General features: G+C 34.6%; 1 protein-coding gene and 1 long non-coding RNA gene across 2 annotated transcripts in view; both read right to left on the reverse strand.

Moving 5' to 3' along the window:
- Positions 1–18,740, reverse strand: part of LOC107568520 (actin-binding LIM protein 1-like) — a 56,661-nt gene that overhangs the window by 11,761 nt on the left and 26,160 nt on the right. The window contains exons 8-23 of the mRNA XM_016254486.1: positions 17,399–17,476; positions 16,502–16,657; positions 16,040–16,084; positions 14,963–14,989; positions 14,603–14,732; positions 13,450–13,533; positions 13,039–13,086; positions 7,300–7,487; positions 4,840–4,875; positions 4,643–4,751; positions 4,128–4,189; positions 3,955–4,015; positions 3,704–3,711; positions 3,487–3,561; positions 3,207–3,287; positions 535–2,122 (exon numbers count right to left, since the gene is read on the reverse strand). Coding sequence (XP_016109972.1) covers positions 2,009–2,122; positions 3,207–3,287; positions 3,487–3,561; positions 3,704–3,711; positions 3,955–4,015; positions 4,128–4,189; positions 4,643–4,751; positions 4,840–4,875; positions 7,300–7,487; positions 13,039–13,086; positions 13,450–13,533; positions 14,603–14,732; positions 14,963–14,989; positions 16,040–16,084; positions 16,502–16,657; positions 17,399–17,476 — 1,302 coding nt within the window. The 3' untranslated portion in view covers positions 535–2,008. The remainder of the gene's footprint in view (positions 1–534; positions 2,123–3,206; positions 3,288–3,486; positions 3,562–3,703; positions 3,712–3,954; positions 4,016–4,127; positions 4,190–4,642; positions 4,752–4,839; positions 4,876–7,299; positions 7,488–13,038; positions 13,087–13,449; positions 13,534–14,602; positions 14,733–14,962; positions 14,990–16,039; positions 16,085–16,501; positions 16,658–17,398; positions 17,477–18,740) is intronic.
- LOC107568523 (uncharacterized) lies at positions 5,129–5,827 on the reverse strand. The gene is made up of 3 exons (XR_001606771.1): positions 5,767–5,827; positions 5,252–5,313; positions 5,129–5,139 (listed from the first exon to the last, which is right to left on the reverse strand). It is a non-coding gene; the product is annotated as an uncharacterized lncRNA (long non-coding RNA).

The raw sequence follows: 18,740 nt of genomic DNA on the forward strand, positions 1-18,740 counted from the left end.
GCACCTTTGGTTTCCTCTTTTTGTGTAATTTAGATGGAAAATGTGTGCCTCTTTATCGTTTGAGTCACTTACCAAAAGTTGCTAAATGTTGCCAAATAAATTTTTAAAAATAGCTACATTTGCTGCTAGGTGCTTTTGGAAGAATAAGTTGCTAGGGTAGTCTGAAAAGTTGCTAAATCTAGCAACAAAATTGACTTTTTTTTTATTGCTTCAAACAGATTAACAAAAGATTTTAACATATAGACACAACACACCCTATTCACATTATTACAATCATACAACTTACAGGAACAAAAAAATATATAATTTTAATAAAAATTATAAATAAAAAAAAATTCAAAAATAAAACAGATATTTCTTCCTTTTCCCTAGAGACACGTTCAGTACACAAATGAGTTGAAAAGCATAGCGGGGACATTATTTTTCAAATAATTTCTCCTTAAAATTTAACAAAACGTCATTCTTTTTGTTATGAATTAACACTAAGGACTTTTTTAACACCTCTATTCCTTTAAGAATACTTCACATTTACACTGTTGTGGACTCTTTTCAGTGGAAAGTCGCCGAGTGACGTCATACGTCTAATTAGCATATCCACGACGTCATTGCGTCGTATTGCCGTTTACGTTTGTTTGCCTCTTTGTGCTATACTGTATTTTAATGCAGCCAAATTCTCAATAAAACTTTTTTCATGGACACACACACACAAATATATAGTCATAAACACTGACAGCCACTCCAGTCAGTTACACCTAATTACATGAACATGTTTGTGAGCATATGAAGAAAGAGAGAGAAGTGGAGGAAGGACATGTATTCTACTTACCCACATTTTATTCAAACCTGTCAATGTAGTTATGGTGTTTACTGAGAATGTTTTCATCTGAATTAGTTGATTTGGTCCAGCTAATAATTCACTGTACTAGCTTCACAGGAAGTCCAGTGCACTCTAGTGTGCATAAAGAAATACTGCACAATAATACATCTGATTTGATTAATGAGGATGAAGAATAAACAGCTGTTAGACTACAGCTCTCATATAATGTAATGCCTTTGGTTTTTACTGAGAGCTGCACATTGAGACATTTCCCTTTACTCAGAAATACAATTGAGATACAATAAATTGGCAGTGTGACTGAGTATGCGCTCTTTAAAAAAAAAAAAAGTCAAATGCAGTTAATTTTTACCTTAACTCTGTATTCTATTATTTAAATGTACAATATACCAGGGACATCAGCATTGATTAAACAGTTAAATCAGCATAGAAAGCGTAAAGGTGAAGTGTATCACTTCTGAACCATTAGTGGTATAAAATGGAAAAGTTAGCAGTTTGAGAAGCCAGTAACCAATGATGTGGGTTTGACCAACGAAAGATGGACATGTGTTTGACACAATTGACAGTGATCAATATTATTTTCAATTCTGTTTAGTGCTGCTGTTGGCACGGAAATGATACACTTGACCTTTAATTAACAGATGTTAATTGGAGGCTGGTACAATAGCAAAGGGTGAATACATGGATATGTGCTAGCATGGATAAAGTCTCGCTGAATGCACTCAAAACATACAAGAGCAGCTACAAAGAAACAGACACCTACTCAGTGTCGCATCTACAATCCCTCCCAGAACCAAAAGTGACGCTAACAGAGGAGTCTTTACTGGAATAGTGAATTGTGATTATAACAGCAAATTTACAAAGGCTCAGATAATCAGACCTGCATAAACGTGATTTACAAAGATATGCAACAACAACAAAGAACAAAAAAAAAGGGTGACTCATTTCTAGAAGAGAGAAAATTAAAGCGACAGAGACAAAAAATAGAATTTTGAGAATTTTGGAGATACGGATGAATTGCTTAGACCCTCTGTTTATTACAAACTGACATCATATGATAATATTGCAGCATGGAGCTTTCTTCTGGCTATAGTTTTAGCAAGGAACAACAGAAGAGGAGTAAACAGCTGTGTGATACATCATGTGAGTGTGTGCAGATGTTGTAGGTCCCGGTTAGAAGAGTCTGGCTTTCTTCTTCAGTTCATTGCGTTTCCACAGAGGTAACCTGTCGAATTCCTGAATTTCCATCCCAAAGATTTCAAAGAACATCTCCGGAGCCAGATGGCGCTAGAAATGCAGGTGAAAAAAGAAGAAAAAGAGCAAAAATCACTCCAAAAATATTTAAGCCTAATTTATAAAATAACCATCCATTTGGAAGACAATAGTTCAGATTGGTTTTAATATAGGCAAACTAATCAAACTAAGGTCACACAGGTAAAAAAAAAAAATAATGCAATTGTTTATATCACAATTTAGACTTCAGTCAAAAAGACACTTTTTCTCAGAATTGCAAGATATAAACGCAGAATTCTTTCTAACTTCTTTTCTCGCAATTCCGAATTCTGTCTTCTTGTTATATCTCTTTTTTTCCCTCAGAATTCTTCTACTTTTTTCATTGCTACGTTTTATTACACAATTCAGATTTCTTTTGTCCTTGTAATTGAGTTAATATTTCACAATTCAGATTTTTCCACTCAGAATTGCGAATTTATAGAGTTCACATCTTGCAATTCATTTTTTTTCTCCTCTCAAAATTGTGACAAAAAGTCAGAATTGTGATATATAAACTCAGAATTGCAAAAAAAAATTATTAAAAATAAAGTCAAATATTGATTTATTTATCCTGTGGCAGAAACAGACTTCTACATAAAATTCATAAATGAAACAGGAAAGTTTTCTGCTCTTAAAAAAAAAAATGAAAATAAAGAATCATGGCATTGTTAATAATGAACAGTTTGCATCTATTTGATTTTATTTAAATAAATAAAAAAAAAATCGTATTTTCAAAATGCAATTATTCAAATTGCGTAGAATCGTCATACATATTTTTTAATTCAGTTAAAAGTGAACATAGTTAAAATATGGCAAAATCTTCAATTTAATTATTGGGTTAACTATTAGGTTAAGTACTATTCCAGAAATCTTACTCCTTTCCCACCGATTTCATTTATGTACGAGTGACAAATATGCATCACATTACGTGTATTAGTCTGTTAACGTAAAAACAGTGTTATCCAAATTTGGTGGAAATTTAACCTGCAATTCAAATACAAAAATTCTCAAATCTTTAAGCCTAAATATTTTTCTGAGTGGGCATTTTTGGATATATCATAATGCAAAGTTTTGTTGCACAAATGCTGTGAGAAATTACCTCTAGTCTGGTTCTGTCCACATCTCTGGGCAGTTTGGAGCGACTACGGCTGGTCACCATAAGCATTTCATATGGATATACCTTCAAACGAGACATATCAATCAGTACAAAAATGCAAAATCTGCACAAACTCGTTTTAGTGTTCGAAATGTAGGGTCTAATAAATCAGGCTGCATAGTTACAACACATCCAAGTAACTCACTGAATGCTGAACAGCCTAATAATTAAAATCATATTAAATGTCAGATAATTTTATGCTAGTTTAATATGTTACACTTGCTTTTGGTTCCAGCATATTAGGCATGGACACTCCTCTGTCCATTCTGGTGGCTGTACGGTTGCCATCATGCATGGGCTAGAAACAAATCATTAATAGAAAGAGAAGCTAGTACTTATGAGTATGAACATGTATTGTAAAGAATTTTACATATTATAATGAGGATGCAATAAGGATACATGGAAACACACAGAGTGATTCAAAACGGTAATCTACATACCTGAAACTCTGTTAAAAAGAAAGAAAGAAAGAAAGAAAGAAAGAAAGAAAGAAAAAGATTTGTTTTTATATTTATACATTAAAATAGCCACTTTGAGAAATGCTAGCTATCTCAGTTTCTGCACTACATGATGCTTTATCGTCTACATGAATTTATACTACTTCCACAATATATATGACTGTGATTATTATTGCTCTCATTACATATTAATGTATGTAATTAAAGTTAAACTAAAGATGGATGAAACCAACCTCTCATCCCACCGCACACGTCTCCATAACTGTTATACTGAGTGAAATCAGTCGACTGAGGCTGGAACAAAATATACATTAAAAACAGACAAAGTGGGTTGAATAATATATCTTTTATCATTATTATATTATATTATATTAAATACTGAGTGACAATAATAAAGGGATCTTACCCGATGCAGTCCATTTCGTCCATATCCAGGCAGTGAGCCTGTTATAGAGGGTGAATTTCGATCTGCAATTTTAATAATATTGAACACATTCACTATGAAAAAAAAAAAAAAAGTTCAATAATGCACATATATATATGAATTTATATATATATATATATATATATATATATATATAGCTTATAAGTGTAAGCATTATTTTTTATATACTTTTCAAATTTATTTAAAATATGCAATATAATATATATTTTAATATGTATTTCATTTCATTAATGCTGATTCTTTAAAGGGATATTCCACCCAAAAATGAAAATTGAAAATTCTGTCATCATTCTGTCATCAAATTCAAATTACAATTGTGCATCCTATTTGCTACCTCGATTAAAATTCAGGAATTCAGCTGGAATTGTAAATTCTCAATTATATTCTGAATGACCCTGTTCCTTATTTTCTTGAAGAAAGTCAAGATCCAGAACATGAGCGTCTAATATGCAATCTATTGTACTGAGGAGCATTACTGCTTCCATGTTCGTAGCGTTGTGCTGACAGGCTCCGTGCATGACGCTCTCTGATCATCTCTTTCGCCATCTCCTCTTTAAGAATCATTTTCCCCAAACCAGATTGGATCTGGAATCAGAAACAAGAATCATTTTAAACTTTGTGTTGCATTGTTGAGCAGGTTGCATCATTCTTTTAATAACAGACATCTCCAGACCCTGTTGAGATGTTCCTCCTGAACCTGTCTGCGTTTCTGAAAAAGATTTGTTTTTATATTTATACATTAAAATAGCCACTTTGAGAAATGCTAGCTATCTCAGTTTCTGCACTACATGATGCTTTATCGTCTACATGAATTTATACTACTTCCACAATATATATGACTGTGATTATTATTGCTCTCATTACATATTAATGTATGTAATTAAAGTTAAACTAAAGATGGATGAAACCAACCTCTCATCCCACCGCACACGTCTCCATAACTGTTATACTGAGTGAAATCAGTCGACTGAGGCTGGAACAAAATATACATTAAAAACAGACAAAGTGGGTTGAATAATATATCTTTTATCATTATTATATTATATTATATTAAATACTGAGTGACAATAATAAAGGGATCTTACCCGATGCAGTCCATTTCGTCCATATCCAGGCAGTGAGCCTGTTATAGAGGGTGAATTTCGATCTGCAATTTTAATAATATTGAACACATTCACTATGAAAAAAAAAAAAAAAGTTCAATAATGCACATATATATATGAATTTATATATATATATATATATATATATATATATATAGCTTATAAGTGTAAGCATTATTTTTTATATACTTTTCAAATTTATTTAAAATATGCAATATAATATATATTTTAATATGTATTTCATTTCATTAATGCTGATTCTTTAAAGGGATATTCCACCCAAAAATGAAAATTGAAAATTCTGTCATCATTCTGTCATCAAATTCAAATTACAATTGTGCATCCTATTTGCTACCTCGATTAAAATTCAGGAATTCAGCTGGAATTGTAAATTCTCAATTATATTCTGAATGACCCTGTTCCTTATTTTCTTGAAGAAAGTCAAGATCCAGAACATGAGCGTCTAATATGCAATCTATTGTACTGAGGAGCATTACTGCTTCCATGTTCGTAGCGTTGTGCTGACAGGCTCCGTGCATGACGCTCTCTGATCATCTCTTTGCATGTCGTTCAAACCAGAAACCGTAGCAAAACGACCGTATGGGGCGTGTCCAGTGACGTGACAAAGTTCAGAATCCTTCAACTTTATGCAAATGAAGAGCGACTTTCGGGAGCGACAGCCAATAGGAAAGAAGACGGTAGAGCTCATGTGATCGTTCTCCTCTCAGCACCGTAGATAAACATACGCAATGGAAGAAAGTAGGCTCTGTTTCTCATTTTTGTTTGTATGTACGGATTTAATTTAGATTTAGATTTAGATTATATTTAGTATTTTGCCTCCAAAATGTTTGTACTTAGAGGCAAAAAACCTCATTCGCTGTCAAGGCAACCAGTATTGAGAATGCCCACTAGCAACCTCATTGCCAGCCCCTGACAAAAGTCGCTGCTAGTGTGAACGGGGCTTAAAGGGATAGTTAACCCAAAAATGAAAATTTGATGTTTATCTGCTTACCCCCGGGGCATCCAAGATGTAGGTGACTTTGGCTAATCAAAATGGTACTTACTTGTGCTTATCCAGATTGTTCAAACAGACTTAAAACTAAAAGATTACATTCTCTCGCGCGAACTCATTCGGGAGTGGTGACTTTCCACGTATTCCCAACTTCTGAGCCTGCTCACCTGAAGTTATGGTTGATTGCTCTTCGGCTGGATATCAACACACCCATTAACGTAAACTACGCCAGAGCGCGTACACACATCACGCATCGGGTGCCGTGCGTGCGCCCAAAGACAGTTGGACATAGTGGTGTATTAGAGGTAAAAAAATGATATAAATACTGTTCGGTTTCTGGCACAAACCGATTGTTTCGTGTCTTAGGACATCAATGTGTCATCACCAGCCGCAGGGTTTAATTTGGATTTGTCTGTGCATGTTTTTTTTACTCTCATATATTTTGTTACCATTGCCATGCATTATACGACTGATAGACTGCAACGGTTAAAGTTAAAAATCATCATATGTGTTCTACTGAAGAAACAAAGTCACCTACATCTTGGATGCCCTGGGGGTAAGCAGATAAACATCAAATTTTCATTTTTGGGTGAACTATCCCTTTAAGTTGTAAAAAAAACTGATTATATGAGTACACTTTAAGTACTTAAATACTAAAATACTATACTGAAATACTATTACTATTTAAGTCTTTCTACTTCAAAATTTCATGTTTAATTCAGTGTGTTACTTGCTGTTTCTTTGTAATTATTTGTGAAATTTACTAGCAATTTCTGAATGAAATTTTTCCTACACCACATTCTTTTCAGTGAAGAAGCAGCTTTAGTAATACTAGCATTTTACTGTATCTACACAAATTAATATTATTTTCTTTTTGTTTTTGTTTTTTGTGAAACACCCCTCAATTGTGTTTCACAGAAGAAAATAAATAACAATACAGAGTCTAAAAAACACGAGGGTGAGTAAATGATGGGAATTTTTCGATTTTGGGTGAACTGTCCCTTTAAGGCAGAAGCACGGAGACTTTGGGAACAGATGTATCATGGGTGACCACAGTACCTAGGGCAGCATGGGAGATCGAGGAGGACCAGCAGTCTGTCTCTATCTTTGCTGGGTAGTCTGGAACAGAGGTGTACGCCGAGGGGAATTTGGCGGATTTGATGATGTCATCAGCAGACTTACTCTGGGCTGCAAAGGCAGCTGAATCTAGATCAATAAACCAGAGGGAGGCTGTGGACCATCAGTGTGGCTAGACCAACATCTAACCAACAGATAGCAGAAAACGCCTGCTACAAGCCATATGTGGCACATGGTCAGGGGTTTAAGGCCACTGATAACCCACACTCACTTTTTACAACATATAAGAAGCAGTATTTAGTATTAGAGGCTATTGGTTGTCTGCTTGCACCCTAAACATGCATAGCTGTATCATAAATCAATCAGCCAAAATAAGCCATGCAGCAATCTGACAAACCATCACTGGATTCAGAACACATAGCATGAGTGTTAAAATGCAGACAGTGGGATCCGACCTGCTGAATCCATCTACGGACGACTATAGCAACTTTAAAGGGGTCTTATCATGAAGAATCCAAATTCTTTTTGAGGTAAACGAGTTTAAAGGGGTCATATGATGCTGCTAAAAAGAACATTAATTTGTGTATTTGGTGTAATGAAATGTGTTCATGCAGTTTAAAGTTTAAAAAACACATTATTTTCCACATACTGTACATTATTGTTTCTCCGCTATGCCCCGCCTTTCTGAAACGCGTCGATTTTTACAAAGCTCATCGGTCTGAAAAGTGAGGTGTGCTCTGATTGGCCAGCTATCCAGTGCGTTGTTATTGGCCGAATACCTCAAGCGTGTGTCGGAAATGTTACGCCCCTCACATACTGTTGATGCCGTGTCCGGCCGGAGCGACGAGACAAAAACATTAAAACCCATTACAAACGAGGCATTTGTTGCATCCAGTGGGGACATAATTACTGATTATGACTTATACTGTCTCTGACATAAAACCCTGTCTGCATTTGTGATTGGAGAAATGACAAACAACAAATGCTACTCTACACTGCCTAAAACTCACGTTTGTTCTGTAACAGTGTAGTAAATACAACTTAACCACTTTGTAGTCGTGTCCTCTTTTGGAAGACCTAATAAACTACTATAAAGTAGTTTCGCTTTCACAACAAAAAACACTGCGGCCTAGCGTGAGCGAAAGCCGCGGCTTAACGTGACCTGTGGCCGGGCTAGAGTGTGCAAAGGCGGCGGGGTCCAGAACAGCGTGCCTGGCGGATTCGACGAAGGAGCGGCAACCACATGTGACGACCCCGGGCTTCGTCCACGGTGAAAGCCGATTTGGCGATCCACAGCCCGAAGTTGATGTATTTCCTCAGCGACCAGCACGGATCAGCTCCAGGCATGACGAAGCGGATATCGTCCTCTTTTGGAAGACCAAACAAAGTAGTTTCGCTTTCACAACGAAGCACACAGCGCCTTCACGACATGGCTTTACAGATCTTCTTTATGCACCAAGAGCTTGTAACACTCCAAAGAGAAAGGAAAAATTGAAATCGCATCATATGACCCCCTTTAATGTGCTATGAAATCAAACAGTAACAGTCAGAAGAAAAATGTCCACCATGATAAAAAAAAGGCAAATGAAACTAAGCTGAAATAAAAATCCCTCTTTTTCTAAATTTAATGACATCAGACTGATTAATAAAAATGATCACTGGGATATTTACAACATTTTCAATAGTATGGATAAAGACACATTATACCAAAACACCAGATGTAACAATGAATAACTAGTAAAATATGGGAATTTCGGCCAAACATTGTGCTGTTCCTGGCTGTGTGTAGCAGTGCTATTATCATTATTTTGTTATTTTTGAATATTTTGAATTAGATTTTTGCATTTTTTAAGTAATGTAGTTGTATATTTGATTTTTATTTGTCTAAATATTTTTTATTAATATTTTATTCCAGTTTTAGTAATTTTAATACATCAAGTAAAACTAAATGAATGTTGCTTTGGTAACAGCTAAAATAAAAATCATTTTTATTTTATTTAAGTTAATGTTTATTTTATTTGAAGTTTTAGTTAACTATAATAACCCTGGTGTGTAGCACCTACAGCACTGCATTTGACAATAGAAATGAGCAGTTCAAGTTTATTTTTAACAAGATCCCATATCATTTTAGGCTGATCGTAACAAATTTAGCCACACATGCAGATTCAGTGGAGATTATTTAGGGATGGAGTAGAACAATATGAACTCAACAGCAAACCTGCAGCTCGTAAGCAAGAGCATTGTATCTCATTTCACATGCAAAGAAGGTATTTACATACAGGGAACAGCAGGAAAATGAATGAAAACAACAACAAAAAACAAGAACATAAACAGCTAATTCGATTCTAAGGCCCAGAGAGGAAGTGGAAAATTGTCAACTTATAATATCTTGGCATAGATATTATATATTAATATTATAAGTGGAACTTATGGGACAAAATAAACAATAATAAACAAAATTGTATGACAATGACCCCTTTAAATGTCAACAAATTTAAGATTTAGCCCAAACTAATTTTTTAAAATTATATTTCAATACTTGTTGACAAGCAATAATACTAGGCTGTCATTTTTAATTTTATATGCAACAATGTAATCTTTTTTTTTTAAATAGCAAATATTATATAATATTAAAGGTCTGGAAATAAGGGGCCAGTAAATACATTAGCTGATACTATGCATATCTAACTTTAGAAAATATTGCAATTTTTTTGCAAGTTTTGATATTTATGAATATGAATGAAAGTTCATCAAGCACTCATCAGGAGAAGATGCTTTAATGATGATTGATTTATCAGTTGATTAATATTTATAGTGAAATGAGCTCAGTTGAGAAGACTTCAAACAATACTTACATGTTTACATTGAGGTGGTGTTTAATGGCACACAAGCAGATATTAATGAGGTGGAGGGACTCACAGTTTCCAAATAAAAGCAAACAAACAAAACACAGAAATATGGTAAAATGACATACAAACATATTCACAGTCATGACTTGAAATATTCTGAAATTCCTTGACTTTGATTTTCTCTCTGGCTGCTAGTTTTGGCTGTTAACCAGTTTACCACTGTACACTCTAAAAAATGCTGGGTTGTTTCAACCCAATTTGGGTCAAATATGGACTAACCCACCTGTTGGGTTAAAACGTTAATTTAAAAATGTAACCAACATTTAACCCAACAGTTGCTGAATAAGACTGTGTAAACAGACTTTAACAGTAAACAGAACAGCTAGTTGCTCAACGTGTGCTTTAATGCTTGCAATGATGAAACTATATAGTCATTTTAAATACAATCCATAAAATGTAAATAAATAAAGGCAAGCATTTTAAGAACTCAATCAGATGCAATCTTCACAATGCAATACTTATAGGAATAGTTCACAGAAAATGAAAATTTGCTGAAAATTCTCTCACCCTCAGGGCATCCAAGATGTACAGTAGATTGGTTTGTTTCTTCATCAGAACAAATTTGGAGAAATGTAGCATTACATCACTTGCTCACCAATGGATCCTCTGCAATGAATGGGTGCCGTCAGAATGAGAGTCCAAACAGCTGATAAAAACATCACAATAATCCACAAGTAATCCACACCACTCCAGTCCATCTATTAACATCTTGTGAAGTGAAAACTTGCGTGTTTGTAAGAAACAAATCCAACGTTAAGATGTTTTTAACTTTGAAACTGTTGCTTCTGGCTAAAATATGAGTCCTCTATCCATAATATTGCTTTCTCCAGTGAAAAAGTTGCCTTGTCTGAATCAGGAGAGAAATATGCACAGAATAAGCACAGTTTACAAGCAAAAGCAGTCCAAAACAGTTCTAAACAAATATGTTGGTTTTGATGTGAGAGGACAACAGGGAATGGACTTTCACTGGAGGAAGTGCTATTATGGATTATGCACACGTATTTTGGCCAGAAGCGACCGTTTAAATTTAAAACATCTTAATGATGGATTTGTTTCTTACAAACATGCTTGCTCAACATGTGTGCTTTAATGCTTGCAATGATGAAACTATATAGTCATTTTAAATACAATCCATAAAATGTAAATAAATAAAGGCAAGCATTTTAAGAACTCAATCAGATGCAATCTTCACAATGCAATACTTATAGGAATAGTTCACAGAAAATGAAAATTTGCTGAAAATTCTCTCACCCTCAGGGCATCCAAGATGTACAGTAGATTGGTTTGTTTCTTCATCAGAACAAATTTGGAGAAATGTAGCATTACATCACTTGCTCACCAATGGATCCTCTGCAATGAATGGGTGCCGTCAGAATGAGAGTCCAAACAGCTGATAAAAACATCACAATAATCCACAAGTAATCCACACCACTCCAGTCCATCTATTAACATCTTGTGAAGTGAAAACTTGCGTGTTTGTAAGAAACAAATCCAACGTTAAGATGTTTTTAACTTTGAAACTGTTGCTTCTGGCTAAAATATGAGTCCTCTATCCATAATATTGCTTTCTCCAGTGAAAAAGTTGCCTTGTCTGAATCAGGAGAGAAATATGCACAGAATAAGCACAGTTTACAAGCAAATACAGTCCAAAACAGTTCTAAACAAATATGTTGGTTTTGATGTGAGAGGACAACAGGGAATGGACTTTCACTGGAGGAAGTGCTATTATGGATTATGCACACGTATTTTGGCCAGAAGCGACCGTTTAAATTTAAAACATCTTAATGATGGATTTGTTTCTTACAAACATGCAGCTTTGTGAAATTTCGTGTGGATTACTTGTGGATTATTGTGATGTTTTTATCAGCTGTCTGGACTCTCATTCTGACGGCACCCATTCACTGCAGAGGATGAAGAAACAAACTTATCTACATCTTGGATGGCCTGAGGGTGAGTAAATCTTCCGCAAGTTTTCATTTCTAGGTGAAGTATTCCTTTAAAAACAGTGATTCCCAACCAGAGGTGCCTGGTGCAAATAAGTCAAACAGAAGCTCTGGTCCAAGCTGTAGTGTCCTTTCTATCTAGACAGCATCATAGGTCACATGCTCCTGATGTAAAGACTGGTTAAAAAGGTGAAGTAGGTAGCAAAAATGTAAAAATTGTTTACATTTTACATTTTTTTTGGTGTAAAAATTTTGATTTTGCATTATAAAAAATGTAAGCCTTTATCCTTTAAGTTGCAGCTTCTCATCAAAATTTGTACCAATGTATTTGCTGTTATTTATGATATTTCATACCTCTATGGCATTTCAGTTTCACCATACACAGAGTGCAAATTACTTTAATTTTGACAAACGTTCTAGTTGTAAAAATTATATATTCAAATTTTTAAAATTCAGTTACATAATAAGGTAGACTGGTCTAATTTGAATCTAAAAATGAAGACTTGACTAACTCCTAGTTGGTCTTAACAGTTGGTGCCTGGACCCAGGAGTCTCACTGAAGACAGAGGAAACAACCTGGTTACAAATTGAATCATAATAATGAGCATTTAAATAACATTAATGATAATGCTTGCTAAACGGTATCCAGTATAATATGAATTATGGTGTTAGTGACTTAATACGGAGCTGTGTGGGTACATAAGACAAAAATGGTCGGGAAACACTGCTTTGGTGTATATTATAAATCATCAGGCATACAGTATGTCAAAATTCTAATCATTTATTTATTGTGAAAGTACTGAATTCAAAGATTCTGAATGACTGTACCATGCTGTTTGTAGATAGGTGGCTTTCTGTAGATGTTTGCTCCTTGATCTGAAAGACAGGAAAAGTCAAATTAGTTCATTTTAGTTCTTAATATAAGAGAATTGGGTTTTTAAACAGAAACAAAACAATAACACATACAAAATGCATCGATGAACAATCAAGTCTGAGAAACTGGCAACTGCACCACTTACAGTTTTGATATACTATTACCAAAGAAAGATCTTTACATTTTCTGAATGAAAATGTTTGTGGTGTTTGCTTGTGCAGACTTTACTTTTCTGCGTGAACTGTTGCTTTAAGACAGAGAGATAAACCAGACACAGAAAGTGCTATGAATAGTGAACATTTGCTTAGACACAGGGGCATGCTGGGATTGACACACAGTGGGCCACTGGAAGTCTCCAACAGTACCTGGCATGTGAAAATGTTTAGGAGTCAGAGGGAGAGGAGGGGTGCTGGCCCCTGGGGAACTCCGACCACTGGACGGCTCAGTGCCTCCAATCACAAACACGGTCAAAGGTCAATAGGGAGAATAATTCAAATTAGGGCTGGGCAAAATATATATATATATATATATATATATATAGATAGATAGATATTTGCTCTGCAAACAGCAAATAAATAAATAAATAAATAAAATAATCAATCAAGTTAAAAACTAAATTAAGCCATGTTTACACAATGTTTTCAATAAATAAATAAATAAAAAATACACAAACTATCTATGATAGGTTAATCTTAAATTTTTTTTTTTTACAGAATTACAGAAAGTAAGGTCTTATTTAATTTATTTAGTGTTTGTTTGAGCTTTATATTCAATTCACAATTAAGTGCATTGACCCATGGTATGGTAGTATGGTAGCATGTGTTGTATAGCTAATATATGATAATTTATTAAAATTAAAAACCCCACTGCATTACAATAATGAAATATTAAAACATTATTTTATTACAGTAATGATAATCTAATAATAGAATTAGAATCACCGCTGAAAATAATGGGACTTACAAAAAGTAAAACATCTGTACACACAAAACATCTGGTGAAAAACTTTTCCATACATACATACACACACACATATGTGTGTGTGTATATATATATATATATATATATATATATAAAACACACACACACACACATATGTGTGTGTGTATATATATATATATATATATATATGGCTAAACAGCCATTGCAGCCAATTCAATTCAAAATATGTAATACAAAAAGTAAAATGCAGTAGTTAAAAATAAATAAGGCCTGTTTACACAATGTTTTAAATAAATAAATAAAATAAAGGTTTTTGATCATTTGATTTGATTCACAGTTGTTCACAAAAGTTCACAATTGCTCATCCCGAAAATGTCATTCAAAAATGATATACTAGTAAGAGCACCCAGCCCTAGTTTTTAGAGCTTTCTCTATTCTAAAACTAAATTTGGACACTGGGGGAGAACAGTGCTATATTAGAAAACTGTAAATAATCCATAAAAGGAAAAGAGTAATTGATTTGGTGAAATTTTAATATAAGCCTTTCGAGCACAGCAGACAGGGCTCATAGCTCACCGGGTCTGTGGAAGTGCTGTGGTGAGCGTGACAGGGTGGGGGTGTAATTGTGGCGGCTGTAAATGGGCGACCCGATGGAGCCTTGACTTGTTGACCGGTGGAGGATTCGTTCTCTCATGTCGTAGTAACCCTGAAAAACACAGGAAAGATACACCGTAAAAAATAAAAAAAAACACCATTGTTTAATTTGAAAATCTAGATGTGATCCACTTACAATACAAAATCTATAAATAAATTCTTAAATATTTAGAATGAAAATTAACTGCATTTCTCCAATAAAACACAAATAAATATTCAGTAATATTATGTAATCATTTGATTTTTGCCTGCATGCAAAATAAAACTCTAAATATGACTCACCTCAGTAGTCGGTGTGGGGGACCTGGTCTGAAAAATAAATACATATACAAAGAAAACTTTGTGAACACTGTCACTGGGACACCACTGAAATGGGGAAAAACAGACTATTTATTAATTCATTCATTTATGGTGGTGAATCTCAGAAAACCTGTCATGCCTGGGTCAAATTTAAACCCAAAATCAAATTTGAGAAATGATATTTTTCAGAAATAAAAAATCATATCATATTTTCAATTTTTGCATATTTATTTGTTTGTATGTATGTATGTATGTATGTATGTATGTATGTATTTACGCATTGCTTTATGCATTTTGTCTTTATATTCATGGAAACGACATACATTATTATCAATACCGAAAGCAGTGCTGCTTAATATTTTTGTGGAAACTGTGATACTTTTTTCAGTATTCTTTGATGAATAGAAAGTTCAAAAGAACAGCATTTATTTGCATTTATAAAAAAAGTACACTGCCTCAAAATAAAGACAGCTTTTTTTAAATAAAGTATTTATCATGGTACTATCATATGTGTTGTATTGCCTTGAATTTATGGTAATTTATTTTTAAAAAACTGTATTACAATAATGAAGCATAAAATAATTATTGTATTACAATAGCGATAATCTAATGAGAGTCATCACTGAAAATTAAAGGACTTAAAAAAAAGTAAACAAAAACATCTGGATGCACTGCAGATAAATTGTGTGGATAAGTGGCCAAAAAGGGTCACTCTTGAGCATCTATCTGAATCATAAAATCACAAATGAGACACAATAAAATCTTCTGGACTACCTCAAGACTGCTAGTCCACATCCAGCGTGGGATTCAGGACAGTACCAATAACATGCGAATGACTGAGTGGAACAGCCTATCAGCGGACAGGTGAAAGGTCATGGCACTCTTGAGCATCTATCTGAATCATAAAATCACAAATGAGACACAATAAAATCTTCTGGACTACCTCAAGACTGCTAGTCCAGCATCCAGCGTGGGATTCAGGACAGTACCAATAACATGCGAATGACTGAGTGGAACAGCCTATCAGCGGACAGGTGAAAGGTCATGTGACTAACTTACTCTGTCTTCTGGCATGGGCGAACACTCTCTCCTGGAGCTCTGCAGCTGTCAACAGAAAGGTGTTGTGTTGGGATCAAAGTAAAGTCCAGGTCAGTGTGAAACAACATACTACTGTCCGTGAATGAATATCAATTTTATACAAGCAGAAAAAATTAATTAGCCTGTATTCAATACTATACTGAACTCAAGAGCTCCGTTTCAAACTCAGTTTGCATCCCTGTTCACTACTTAAATATGTGCCTTCTAAGGCAGCATCCTATAATATCCTATAAAAATTTCATCTGATGAATAAAATGTAAGTGCATATATGCTGCTGTAGAATTAGGCTAGAATGTGGTATAATTTGCTACCTACTTCACCTTTTTAACCAGTCTTTACATCAGGAGCATGTGACCTATGATGCTGTCTAGATAGAAAGGACACTACAGCTTGGACCAGAGCTTCTGTTTGACTTATTTTTACCTCTCCCACACTCTCTCTCTCCTCTGATTCATCCAGTGAGGTGGTGTAAAGTGGTTCATAGTTGATTAGATCTGGACGCTCAATGTCATAAATGGCTTTGACCTTGGGAATGGCTGCTAAATCCTTGTAATCAAGGATCTCATTGTCTACTTTTGCCTAGGGGACACAAACACACACAGGAAGACACACAGATGACTGAATTTCTACATGACAGCAGTGAAAATATAAAGTTCTATAAAAAGCCTCTCCTAGGCCAATATAAGGGTCTGAGCATGATCATTTTAATATAAAAATGCAAAAAGCCACTTACGTTACAGCGTTTTTACCACAGTTGTTGCTTTAATAAGCTAACATTTATATTTCAACACTGCTGTCAGAATTCACAGTGACAGGAAAGAGAGCCATCTATTAGGATTTCTATCTGTTTAAACAGCCAGAAAACTACAAGATGACTTGGCTAAGACAATTTGTAACATTGCAGTAAAATGTATAATAGTCATAAATATTTGAGTAATCAGGTTTAAAAGCATTTACACTACTGTTCAAGGTTTGGGGTTGTTGTTTTTTGTTGAAGGAAGTATCTTATGCTTACCAAGAGTGCTTTTATTTGATCAAAAATACAGTAAAAACAGTAATATTGTGAAATATTATTACAATTTAAAATAACTGTTTTCTATGTGAATATATTTTAAAATGTAATTTATTCCTGTGATGCAAAGCTGAATTTTCAGCATCATTACTCCAGTCTTTAGTGTCACGTGATCCTTCAGAAATCATTCTAATATGCTGATTTGCTGCTCAAGAAACATGTATTATCTTTATCAATGTTGAAAACAGTTGTGCTGCTTAATATTTTTGTGGAAATATATTTACACTATGATGAACTGATGCACTTACATATATGGTGTGACCCGGTGAGCTAGGTATGCTTGAACCAGGTCTGGAACATATACTCTCGGACGACGAGCGTGTCGCCTGTGAAACAAGCACAGATTTAGAACCCACAACCTATATTGACTATAAGCAATAAATCAAAACATCAGCATTTGCATTTTCATCTAAACAACTACATTCCCCACTGACGTGATTATTCAATGTTGCATTAGCCTTTACCAGAAGAGTTGTTTTGGAGTGTGTTACTTATATTTGCTTTACTGTGCATCAAATGAGCCTAATATAGTTTAACTTTTATGTCAGCACATTTTGTGCCTGCTTGCACAGGGCTGTAAAGAGATACATTATGATTTATTAAAATATTCATTGCCTACTGGCCAATCATGCTGCAGAAAGTCAATCAGCTGATCAAGACTCATCATAAGAATGCACAACAAATCGACAAAAATATAAAATATAAATCCTTCTAAGAAATAAATATAACATATTCAAATATAAATGTAAGAAAACTTTGACCTGTAAACAATTATATATATATTGTGAAGGATAGGACTAAATGATGACAGCATCCTTGAAACAAAACTAAAAGTAAAAAAAAAAAAAATCATTCATTTGCCTTCCACACAATGAATGAGACTCGTCAATGGCAGTTTCATGTTTCCGATGGCAGGAAATGCTTGAGGATCGAAATGTAAGTGCATCTGATATTACTCAGCATATTGAAATGCTGAAATGCACCATGCGTGATTACAGCAGCCTAGCTTGACTTAATTTCGCACCATAACAGAGTAACTGGGCTAAACGATCTGTTCTGTAGCACTAGCATCAGTGAAATGGAATAAACCAGATGTTAATGATGGTTTATGGCTAAAACTGAGCAGGCGGTCTGAGAGCTGCAGTGTAACTGCAAGTGAGGAGCACTGCAACCTGCCGCCTCCAGGGAGCAGCACATGGTCAGGCGATGCCATGGCGCAGCTAACAGCGAGTACAGTACCTGCCTTTCTGTTTTGCTGAGGAGAGCTAGAGACGCAGGCAATAGCTGTGGAGGAAGACACAGGGGTTTGTTCGGACTAGGGATGTAACGGTATGAAAATTTCTTATCACGATTATAGTGACCAAAATTATCACGGTTATCGGTATTATCACGGTATTGTTAACATGTGCTAGAGATGTTAAGGACGAAGCAGTATTGCGATTAAGAACCCTTCCTTTAGGTATTCCATGGAGCGAAGATGAAAACAAAATGCCATCGAATCTTTTCTGAAGACAGTTAGAACCTTCAGAGGTACATTCATATAATTAATTCATTCATATATTCATTTGTATAATTCCCTTAGCACTCTTT

The sequence above is a fragment of the Sinocyclocheilus grahami genome, unplaced genomic scaffold (assembly GCF_001515645.1).
Source record: "Sinocyclocheilus grahami isolate Dianchi unplaced genomic scaffold, SAMN03320097.WGS_v1.1 scaffold1253.1, whole genome shotgun sequence".
NCBI lineage: Eukaryota > Metazoa > Chordata > Actinopteri > Cypriniformes > Cyprinidae > Sinocyclocheilus > Sinocyclocheilus grahami.